The sequence below is a fragment of the Rhinoderma darwinii genome, chromosome 7 (assembly GCF_050947455.1).
Source record: "Rhinoderma darwinii isolate aRhiDar2 chromosome 7, aRhiDar2.hap1, whole genome shotgun sequence".
Lineage (NCBI taxonomy): Eukaryota > Metazoa > Chordata > Amphibia > Anura > Rhinodermatidae > Rhinoderma > Rhinoderma darwinii.
In genome coordinates, this window is record NC_134693.1 from 49327487 (window position 1) to 49339576 (window position 12090).

General features: G+C 43.9%; 1 protein-coding gene across 1 annotated transcript in view; it reads left to right on the forward strand.

Moving 5' to 3' along the window:
- Positions 1-8299: 8299 nt before the first annotated feature.
- The window catches only part of SLC30A7 (solute carrier family 30 member 7), a 47231-nt gene continuing 43440 nt past the window's right edge, over positions 8300-12090 (forward strand). The window contains exon 1 of the mRNA XM_075833351.1: positions 8300-8696. Within this exon, the coding sequence (XP_075689466.1) occupies positions 8617-8696 (80 nt within the window). The 5' untranslated portion in view covers positions 8300-8616. The remainder of the gene's footprint in view (positions 8697-12090) is intronic.

Here is a 12090-nt window from a genome sequence, read left to right on the forward strand (position 1 = left end):
TGTTCATTCCTTGCTGCTCAGGTTACAGTCATCTCCCATGTCATGCGCACAACGTGGCTGCCAAATTCACAACGAATCTCTGTGAGACTTATATCAGTCACATCAATATTTTAACGAGAATGACAAAATAAAAGTTGCAATAGCAAAAGGACAAAATGATAAGGCCATACACAAAGTGATTAACCCCTTAGGGACGCAGCCTTTTTTTGAAAGAAGAGGCGATTTTTTTTTGGGTTGTTTTGCTTTTAATTCACCGCCTACTGAAAGAATTTATTATTTTTTTCTTCCTTTCACGTATCTGTATGAGAGCTTGTTTATTGCAAGATAAGTTATAGTTCTGAATAGCACCATTTTTTAATACATATAATGTATACAAAAACTTTTATTAAAAAAACAATTCTGCCATTATTGTGGTTTGGGTTTCGTTTTTACGGCGATCACTGCGCAGAATACATGACATGATAACTATATTTCGCGGGTAAGTAAGATTACAGTAATACCAAATATATTTATTTTTTTATGTTTTAATAATTTTGTTCAATAAAAAAAAGTTTTTTGTCACCATATTCGGACAGTCATGTCTTTTTTATTTTTCTATTAACAGAGCTGTTTAAGGGATTGTTTTTTTGCGGGATGAATTGACGTTTTAATTTGTACAACATTGGTGTACATATGAATTTTTTGATCTTTTCTTATTCCATTTTATATAAGGTTGGATGAATAAAAAACACCAATTCTCACATTGTTTTTTATTTTTTTATGGCGATCACCGTGCGGGTTAAATAATGTCATTGTTTTATAGTTGTCATCATTATGGACGCAGCAATGTTAATTATGTGTCTTTTTTTACTGTTTATTTTTTTTACAAAATGAAGCATTTTATAATAGAAAAAAAGTGTTGTTTTTGTTTTTTTTCTTTATGGTTTTTTTTTGTAACATTTTATTAGGCACTGTTTGCACGACTCTGCTTCCAAGCCTTATTCAACTGATGATGGGTCACATCTCTGGCTTGGGAGAAAAGGGAGGCAATACAGTAAGCATAAAGTTCTGAGGCCAATCCCTTCATGAATTTTGGGTCTCGATAGGGGGGTGCGTTTGAGGCAGGCTGGTTTACTGACTCTACCGATATATTTATGCAGCAGGGATGAGAGAAATTTGGAAATTTTTTTAAAGATCACAGTAGGTTGGGTCTGAAAAAGTGTACATGGGGAGCAGTGTGTGAGGAGGGGAGTACATGGGGAGCAGTATGTGTGAGGAGGGGGATACATGGGGAGCAGTGTGTGAGGAGGGGGGTACATGGGGAGCAGTGTGTGAGAAGCGGATACATGGGGAGCAGTGTGTGAGGAGGTGGTATATGGGGAGCAGTGTGTGAGGAGAGGGGACATGGGGAGCAGTGTGAGGGGAGTACATGGGGAGCAGTGTGTGAGGAGGTGGTATATGGGGAGCAGTGTGCGAGCAGGGGGTATATGGGGAGCAGTGTGTGAGGTGGGGGTATATGGGGAGCAGTGTGTGTGAGGAGGGGGGTACATGGGAGCAGTGTATGTGAGGAGGGGGTACATGGGGAGCAGTATGTGAGGAGGGGGTACATGGGGAGCAGTGTGAGGGGAGTACATGGGGAGCAGTGTGTGAGGAGGGGATACATGGGGAGCAGTGTGTGAGGAGGGGGGTATATGGGGAGCAGTGTGTGTGAGGAGGGGGTACATGGGAGCAGTGTATGTGAGGAGGGGGTACATGGGGAGCAGTGTGTGAGGAGGGGGTACATGGGGAGCAGTGTGTGAGGCGGGGGGTATATGGGGAGCAGTGTGTGTGAGGAGGGGAGTACATGGGGAGCAGTATGTGTAAGGAGGGGGATACATGGGGAGCAGTGTGTGAGGAGGGGGGATACATGCTGAGCAGTGTGTGAGAAGCGGATACATGGGGAGCAGTGTGTGAGGAGAGGGTATATGGGGAGCAGTGTGTGAGGAGGGGGTATATGGGGAGCAGTGTGCGAGGAGGGGGTATATGGGGAGCAGTGTGTGTGAGGAGGGGAGTACATGGGGAGCAGTATGTGTAAGGAGGGGGATACATGGGGAGCAGTGTGTGAGGAGGGGGGATACATGGGGAGCAGTGTGTGAGAAGCGGATACATGGGGAGCAGTGTGTGAGGAGAGGGTATATGGGGAGCAGTGTGTGAGGAGGGGGTATATGGGGAGCAGTGTGCGAGGAGGGGGTATATGGGGAGCAGTGTGTGAGGCGGGGGTATATGGGGAGCAGTGTGTGTGAGGAGGGGGGTACATGGGAGCAGTGTATGTGAGGAGGGAGTACATGGGGAGCAGTGTGTGAGGAGGGGGTACATGGGGAGCAGTGTGTGAGGAGGGGGGTATATGGGGAGCAGTGTGTGAGGAGGGGGTATATGGGGAGCAGTGTGTGAGGAGGGGGGTATATGGGGAGCAGTGTGTGAGGAGGGGGTACATGGGAGCAGTGTGTGAGGAGGGGATACATGGGGAGCAGTGTGTGAGGAGGGGGGTATATGGAGAGCAGCGTGTGTGAGGAGGGGGTACATGGGGAGAAGTCTGGAGACAGGGGCATGAGCGGCAGTCAGGGGGTCACTGGAGGTACATGTGACGCTGTGGGATACTTGTTTAGTGATGTGTTGTGAGTATTGTGTGTGTAGCTAGTGCTGATGTGGTGAAGTGTATGTACAGTCTGTGTGTGAGACATGTGAGTGGTAAATAGAGGGGTCTAATCTGAGGATCTACTATTTAGGTGTCTTTTTGCGGGTCTGAATTTATTTAGGGGACAGAATTCATTTTTTAAGGAGGACCTGTCTCCAGGTCCTAACATCCCATTTACATGTTTTACCTTTACCCCACTTACTCCCTTTTTTCAGCGCGAGGCAGTTTAGAACAAATGCGTTTGATTAGAAGACTTCTCCCTGCGCGGTGTCGCTGGACAAGGCTTGTCATAAGCTGCTTCGCGCTGATTGGACAGCATCAGAGGCTGTGAAGATGGCTCCACCCAGGAAGATTCACTGTAGTTCACACCTGTAGTTCCAGCCAGTTAACTACAGAGAATTACCATATTGGGTGCCTAAAGTACGGAGCATCATTACTCAGGAACGGGGGAGCAGAACAAAAAGAAAAACAGCGTTGGAAACAGGGAGCGGGCGGGCTAAAGGTAATATATGTGAGTTGGATGTTAGGACCTGGTGACAGGTCCTCAAGTCTAGTGTATTGGGGTATTAATCAGGTATTATTGCTTTTAATGGACACATTGTACTATTATATTTTGCTCAGAATCTAACCCGTGACTTTCGGGATATTTAGTTAAAATTCCCTTGACTAGGGAGGTATTCTTCATAGAGATAGAAACAATCTGTTGCGACGCAACCATACCATTTCCAGACGGGTAGGGAAACAGTTTTTAAATATTTTAATCCCATCCCTAGTTAGACTGAATTCACACACAGCGTTTACTCACATTTTCGGTGGTGTTTCTCGCTGCGTATTTGTGCACCTTTATTTGTCCAAAAATTGTGCGGCTAGATGTTAAAGTCTATAATATATGAGTAAACCTACGTACACAGAATTTTGGCTTGAGGTCTTTTTTTTTTTTCAAAACATACTCTAGGTTTTTTTTTTCTGGCGTTTTTCCATAGGCCTCTTTTTAGGACTTCAAATATAAGGAAAAATTCCTGTTCAAAAGGACACTACATAAAACACGCCACCAAAACTATTGTTAAAATTGGCATTAAAAATGCATGGTACTTTTTTATATGCGTTTTAAAAAAAAGTGTGTGTCTAGGAGGCCAAAAGCAGTGAAAAAGAAAGGTCCTCCCAGCACTCTCCAGGGATTTAAACATATGTCCTTTATTAGTTACAATCTGTTAAAAACTATAATAGAGTCTGTACAGGGTCAGGGACTCTATTATAGCGTAAGGTGAACAAAGTCACAGGCAAACTTGGAGCCATTGCAAAAAATAGTCTTCGTAAGAAATCTTAGGCTAGATGAGTATCCTGATAAAAAGGTCCTGTTTTTCATGTAAAAAAAATTATATCAAAACAGGATACCTATCCTATAGTATACTGTTGCCTTAAGGGTATGTTCACACGGCAGCGTCCGTAACGGCTGAAATTACGGGGATGTTTTCAGGAGGAAACATCCCCGTAATTTCAGCCGTAACGGCATGTGCAGGCGCTTGAACGCCGCGTCCATTACGGACGTAATTGGCGCTGCTTTTCATTGGAGTCAATGAATAACGGCTCCAATTACGCCCCAAGAAGTGACAGGTCACTTCTTTGACGCGGGCGTCTATTTACGCGCCGTCATTTGACAGCGGCGCGTAAATATACGCCTCGTGTGAACAGACAATAGTCAGCCCATTGCTTTCAATGGGCAGATGTTTGTCAACGCTATCGAGGCGCATTTTTCGGACGTAATTCGGGGCAAAAACGCCCGAATTACCTCCGTAATTAGTGTGTGTGAACATACCCTTAGACTTGCAATGTACAAAAAAACTGATCTGCCAGGATCCAGTTGTTCAATGAGACAATCAAAAGCAGGCCTAATGGGAACTTGTAAAACTGACACTTTTAGGCTGGGTTCACACGAGCACATTAACGTCCGTAATGGACGGACGTATTTCGGCCGGAAGTCCCGGACCGAACACACTGCAGGGAGCCGGGCTCCTAGCATCATAGTTATGTACGATGCTAGGAGTCTCTGCCTCTCTGCAGGACAACTGTCCCGTACTGTAATCATGTTTTCAGTACGGGACAGTAGTTCCACGGAGAGGCAGGGACTCCTAGCGTCGTACATAACTATGATGCTAGGAGCCCGGCTCCCTGCACTGAGTTCGGTCCGGGACTTCCGGCCGAAATACGTCCGTCCATTACGGACGTTAATGTGGTCGTGTGAACCCAGCCAAAACCATGACGGAAACCCCATTGAAAACTTATGGATCCATTTGAAAATGGAAAAGAAAAACACCACAAACTAATGTTTGAACAGGATGCTCAAACGTGATGTGGTAGGGACTTAGTCCACACCAATTCCTTGCTAGACAGATTAAAACCATTAACCATTAGGGTACGGCCCCACGGAGTGGCAGCGACGTGGCCGCGATGCAGACAACAGCCACGCCGGCACCCTGTTCGTGCAACTGTCAAGTTGCTATTATGATTGCGCATTATTGCAGGTAAAAGGTGTTTCTAAACATCCCGATCTCCTTGTTTGTTTCTAGATTTGTCTCTCTTATTTTTAAGCCAGGTCCTCAGACGTTTTAATACAGACTTTTTCTTGGCTACTTTTTCTTTATTCTGTTTCTTTTTGCTATGATTAGTCAGTTCTTCATTATTTAGCAGAAGACAATCTTCAGCCTTCTCCTCTTCCTCTTGATTCTCCTCCATTGTTAGCTGTTCTTTGCTATTTTTCGCAATTTTGGCACACTCAGTTTGGCGCCTTATGGACTTGTTTGGTTCCTCTGAAACAACTAGAATATAAAATGGAAATCATTAGAAGACTGTAAATGTTTTTGTACTATTTAGGGAAATATTTGGGTACAGCTTAAGTTTGAGCCTTTTATTTTAAAAAAGGTTATTCCCATCTTAGAATGTTATGACAAATTGCTAACATTATGACCTAACAGCAACAATCCTAAGGCTGGGTTCACACGAGCACATTACGTCCGTAATGGACGGAACGTATTTCGGCCGCAAGTCTCGGACCGAAAACACTGCAGGGAGCCGGGCTCCTAGCATCATAGTTATGTACGACGCTAGGAGTCCCTGCCTCGCTGCAGGACAACTGTCCCGTACTGTAATCATGTTTTCAGTACGGGACAGTAATTACACGGAGAGGCAGGGACTCCTAGCGTCGTACATAACTATGATGCTAGGAGCCCGGCTCCCTGCACTGTGTTCGGTCCGAGACTTGCGGCCGAAATACGTTCCGTCCTTTGCGGACCGAACATGCTCGTGTGAATCCAGCCTAACCCCTTTAATTACAGCTTTAGTAGTATCAAATGCTGCCTATAATTTGTCATTAGCATTTCAAGCTTTGCTTGTTGCAGAGCTTTAGCTCGTTTTTCTTCGCACAGTTAGGCTATGTTCACACACTAAGGTGGAGTTCACACTGAGTTTTTTTGACGAGTTTTTTTACGCGGAAACCGCGCCGCAAAACGTCCGAAAATGCCTCCCATTGATTTCAATGGGAGCCGGAGGCATTTTTTTTCCTGCGAGCGGGAAAAAGAAGGGACATGCCCTATCTTCGGGCGTTTACGCCTCTAACCTCCCATTGACATCAATGGGATGCAGAGAAAGCATATTTCGCGGCGTTTTATGCCCGTGGCGCTCAATGGCAGCGGGCGAAAAACGGCGCAAAAATCGGCGTGCAGGCAGAGGAAAATCTGCCTCAAAATTCCAAACGGAATTTTGAGGCAGATTTTCCTCCTGCAAAAATCTCTGTGTGAACCCGGCCTTAACAAAAAACCTCTGAAAATACCGAGCTGTTTTCAAGGGAAAACAACTCCTGATTTTCAGCCGTTTTTTCAGCAACTCGCGTTTTTCGCTGCGTTTTTTACGCCCGTTTTTGGAGCTGTTTTTCTGTAGAATCAATGGAAAACTGCTCCAAAAATGTCTCAAGAAGTGACATGCACGTCTTTTTCGACGGCCGTTTTTTTACGCGGCCGTTTTTTAAAACAGTCGCGTAAAAAACGGCCCGTCGGAACAGAACACCGTTTTTCCCATTAAAATCAATAGGCAGATGTTTGGAGGCGTTCTGCTTCCGGTTTGTTGGCCGTTTGGAGGCCGTTTACGGCCCGAAAATAAGTTGTGTTCACATACCCTTACTTTAACAAAGGCCGCTATAGTTGAAAACTATCCTGATTTGGCCAGGACAGTCCTGATGCTCAGACCTCAGTCCCATACTGAGCTTTGTTCTGCTGTTGTATATATGTATTGAGCTTGGTTCTGGTGCTGTTTATATGTATTGAGCTTTGTTCTGGTGCTGTGTATATGTACTGGGCTTAGTTCTGGTGCTGTATATATGTAATGAGCTTTGTTCTGGTGTTGTATATATGTATTGAGCTTTGTTCTGGTGCTGTATAAATGTAATGAGCTTAGTTCTGGTGCGGTTTATATGTAATGAGCTTGGTTCTGGTGTTGTGTATAGAACTAAAATGCTTGCAAAATGAATAAAAGTTTTTATGCTCGAGTTACATAAAAAAAAATGTGGAAAAGAAATGACACGTCATTGATTGATAAAGAAAACAAACATGGCGAGGGGGAAGGAGATGTCGGGAAAGAGGTTGGTGGGGATAGGGTGCCAAACTGAATTTTTGCCCCGGGGGCTGGAGAACCTAGCCACGCCTCTGGTGATAAGGATTACAAGCTGGAGGAACGAAGAGTGGCAAATATCTGCAGTCTGATCTGAGGTCTGTATTTAGCGGGTCTGTATGACTTTTCGAGTTCTGTATTCGTAGGCCCTGTTCAGACGGAATCTTTTGCCGCGGAAACCGCAGCAAAAAACGGCTGAAATTGACTCCCATTGATTTAAATGAGAGGTGGAGGCGTTTTTTTACCGCGAGCAAAAAAAAACCCTAGCAGGAAAAAGAAGCGACATGCCCTATCTTGAGACATTTTACGCCTCAAATACTCCATTGAAATAAATGGGAGACGGAAATAGACGTGTTTTTTTGCCGCGATTTTTGACGTTTTGTATCAGCAGAAAACACGCGCGGAAATGCACTTTGTCCCTTAAAAAACGCAGCAAATAAACACATCTGAAATCGTGTCAAAAAATACGTGTGGTGCAAAACCACTTCACAAAAACTGGAGCTGATTTTTCCAGGCAGAATTTTCTGCCTGCAAAAAAACTCAGTGTGAACAGGGCCTTAGGGGTTTAGTCAGCAGTCTGTTCATAGAGGAGGGGTCTGTTTTCATTTTGGGCTGTGGAGAGGGTCATATGCACTATTTGTGGTTCAAATGCCTTAGGTTGGGGTTGTGTCTTATAACATTGGCTGGGTATAATGTAGAATAATTTTTATTTTTCAGATTCTCCCTGGCTTTCCTTCTTGAAAATTGTCAAGTATACACTTTGGGGTCCACGTCTGGGGGTCTGAGACCACTGTAGAGGTTTGCAGTTGGATATGAAATCACTGGAGGTCTGGAATCAACCCACTGTGCGACCCGAATCTGCTGAAGAATGACTAAGCAGCAGTGGAGGGGAGCCGCCGCTCACTTCTATTCTGTGATGTAGCGCTACGTTCGGTAATACGCCCTGACGTCAAGACGCAGGATAACAATTCCGCCATCTTTGTGGCTGGCGCCGCTGCCTTCAACTAAAGCTCCGTCAGCGCTGCTCTCTGTGGTGTTCGCACCAGGAAGTCAGCAGTTCGCTTGTTCATGTGATTGGTTGCCAAGTGCCTGAGTGTCAAGCCGGCCGCAACTCCCCCGGAAGAAGGAAGCGGCTCCCGGAGCTCGGCACGGAAAGTACGGCATAGGAGGCATCTGCTTCCCTGGTGCCCCGATAAGAAAAAGTGCCCGCTTCAGTCTCTGGGGGCACAGGACTCTGTGGCATATTAACCCTTGGGTGTGCCGCGTCAACGAGTGTTGTGGTGTGTCGGGCACCGGGTGTCAGGATGTTGCCGTTGTCTATTAAGGACGATGAGTATAAGCCGCCCAAATTCAACCTACTGCGGAAAGTGTCCGGATGGATCAGGTAGCCGTGTATACGTGTCACCCCAGGAGCTGTGTCTGCACTTCACACCTACATGCTGTAGATATACATGTACACCGTGCTGGTATCTATACACTATACATGTATATATGTACGCCGTGCTGGTATCTATACACTATACATGTATATATGTACCCCGTGCTGGTATCTATACACTATACCTGTATATATGTACACCGTGCTGGTATCTATACACTATACCTGTATATATGTACACCGTGCTGGTATCTATACACTATACCTGTATATATGTACGCCGTGCTGGTATCTATACACTATACCTGTATATATGTACGCCGTGCTGGTATCTATACACTATACCTGTATATATGTACGCCGTGCTGGTATCTATACACTATACCTGTATATATGTACGCCGTGCTGGTATCTATACACTATACCTGTATATATGTACGCCGTGCTGGTATCTATACACTATACCTGTATATATGTACGCCGTGCTGGTATCTATACACTATACCTGTATATATGTACGCCGTGCTGGTATCTATACACTATACCTGTATATATGTACGCCGTGCTGGTATCTATACACTATACCTGTATATATGTACACCGTGCTGGTATCTATACACTATACCTGTATATATGTACACCGTGCTGGTATCTATACACTATACCTGTATATATGTACACCGTGCTGGTATCTATACGCTATACCTGTGTGTGTATATATGTACACCGTGCTGGTATCTATGTACACCGTGCTGGTATCTATACGCTATACCTGTGTGTGTATATATGTACACCGTGCTGGTATCTATACACTATACCTGTGTGTGTATATATGTACACCGTGCTGGTATCTATACACTATACCTGTGTGTGTATATATGTACACCGTGCTGGTATCTATACACTATACCTGTGTGTGTGTATATGTACACCGTGCTGGTATCTATACACTATACCTGTATATGTACACCGTGCTGGTATCTATACACTATACCTGTGTGTGTGTGTGTATATATGTACACCGTGCTGGTATCTATACACTATACCTGTGTGTATATATGTACACCGTGCTGGTATCTATACACTATACCTGTGTGTGTGTGTGTATATATGTACACCGTGCTGGTATCTATACACTATACCTGTGTGTGTGTGTGTGTGTGTATATATGTACACCGTGCTGGTATCTATACACTATACCTGTGTGTGTGTATATATGTACACCGTGCTGGTATCTATACACTATACCTGTGTGTGTGTGTGTGTATATATGTACACCGTGCTGGTATCTATACACTATACCTGTGTGTGTGTGTGTGTATATATGTACACCGTGCTGGTATCTATACACTATACCTGTGTGTGTATATATGTACACCGTGCTGGTATCTATACACTATACCTGTGTGTGTATATATGTACACCGTGCTGGTATCTATACACTATACCTGTGTGTGTATATATGTACACCGTGCTGGTATCTATACACTATACCTGTGTGTGTATATATGTACACCGTGCTGGTATCTATACACTATACCTGTGTGTGTATATATGTACACCGTGCTGGTATCTATACACAATACCTGTGTGTGTATATATGTACACCGTGCTGGTATCTATACACTATACCTGTGTGTGTGTATATATATATATGTACACCGTGCTGGTATCTATACACTATACCTGTGTGTGTATATATGTACACCGTGCTGGTATCTATACACTATACCTGTGTGTGTATATATGTACACCGTGCTGGTATCTATACACTATACCTGTGTGTGTGTGTGTATATATATGTACACCGTGCTGGTATCTATACACTATACCTGTGTGTATATGTACACCGTGCTGGTATCTATACACTATACCTGTGTGTGTGTGTGTGTGTGTATATGTACACCGTGCTGGTATCTATACACTATACCTGTGTGTGTGTATATGTACACCGTGCTGGTATCTATACACTATACCTGTGTGTGTGTATATATGTACACCGTGCTGGTATCTATACACTATACCTGTGTGTGTGTGTATATATGTACACCGTGCTGGTATCTATACACTATACCTGTGTGTGTGTGTGTGTGTGTGTGTATATATGTACACCGTGCTGGTATCTATACACTATACCTGTGTGTGTGTGTGTGTGTGTGTGTGTATATATGTACACCGTGCTGGTATCTATACACTATACCTGTGTGTGTGTGTGTATATATGTACACCGTGCTGGTATCTATACACTATACCTGTGTGTGTGTGTGTGTGTGTATATATGTACACCGTGCTGGTATCTATACACTATACCTGTGTGTGTATATATGTACACCGTGCTGGTATCTATACACTATACCTGTGTGTGTATATATGTACACCGTGCTGGTATCTATACACTATACCTGTGTGTGTGTGTATATATGTACACCGTGCTGGTATCTATACACTATACCTGTGTGTGTGTATATATGTACACCGTGCTGGTATCTATACACTATACCTGTGTGTGTGTGTGTGTGTATATATGTACACCGTGCTGGTATCTATACACTATACCTGTGTGTGTGTGTGTGTATATATGTACACCGTGCTGGTATCTATACACTATACCTGTGTGTGTATATATGTACACCGTGCTGGTATCTATACACTATACCTGTGTGTGTGTATATGTACACCGTGCTGGTATCTATACACTATACCTGTGTGTGTGTGTGTGTGTGTGTATATGTACACCGTGCTGGTATCTATACACTATACCTGTGTGTGTGTGTGTGTATATGTACACCGTGCTGGTATCTATACACTAAACCTGTGTGTGTGTATATGTACACCGTGCTGGTATCTATACACTATACCTGTGTGTGTGTGTGTGTATATGTACACCGTGCTGGTATCTATACACTATACCTGTGTGTGTGTGTATATATGTACACCGTGCTGGTATCTATACACTATACCTGTGTGTGTGTATATATGTACACCGTGCTGGTATCTATACACTATACCTGTGTGTGTATATATGTACACCGTGCTGGTATCTATACACTATACCTGTGTGTGTGTATATATGTACACCGTGCTGGTATCTATACACTATACCTGTGTGTGTATATATGTACACCGTGCTGGTATCTATACACTATACCTGTGTGTGTGTATATATGTACACCGTGCTGGTATCTATACACTATACCTGTGTGTGTATATATGTACACCGTGCTGGTATCTATACACTATACCTGTGTGTGTGTATATATGTACACCGTGCTGGTATCTATACACTATACCTGTGTGTGTATATATGTACACCGTGCTGGTATCTATACACTATACCTGTGTGTGTATATATGTACACCGTGCTGGTATCTATACACTATACCTGTGTGTGTATATATGT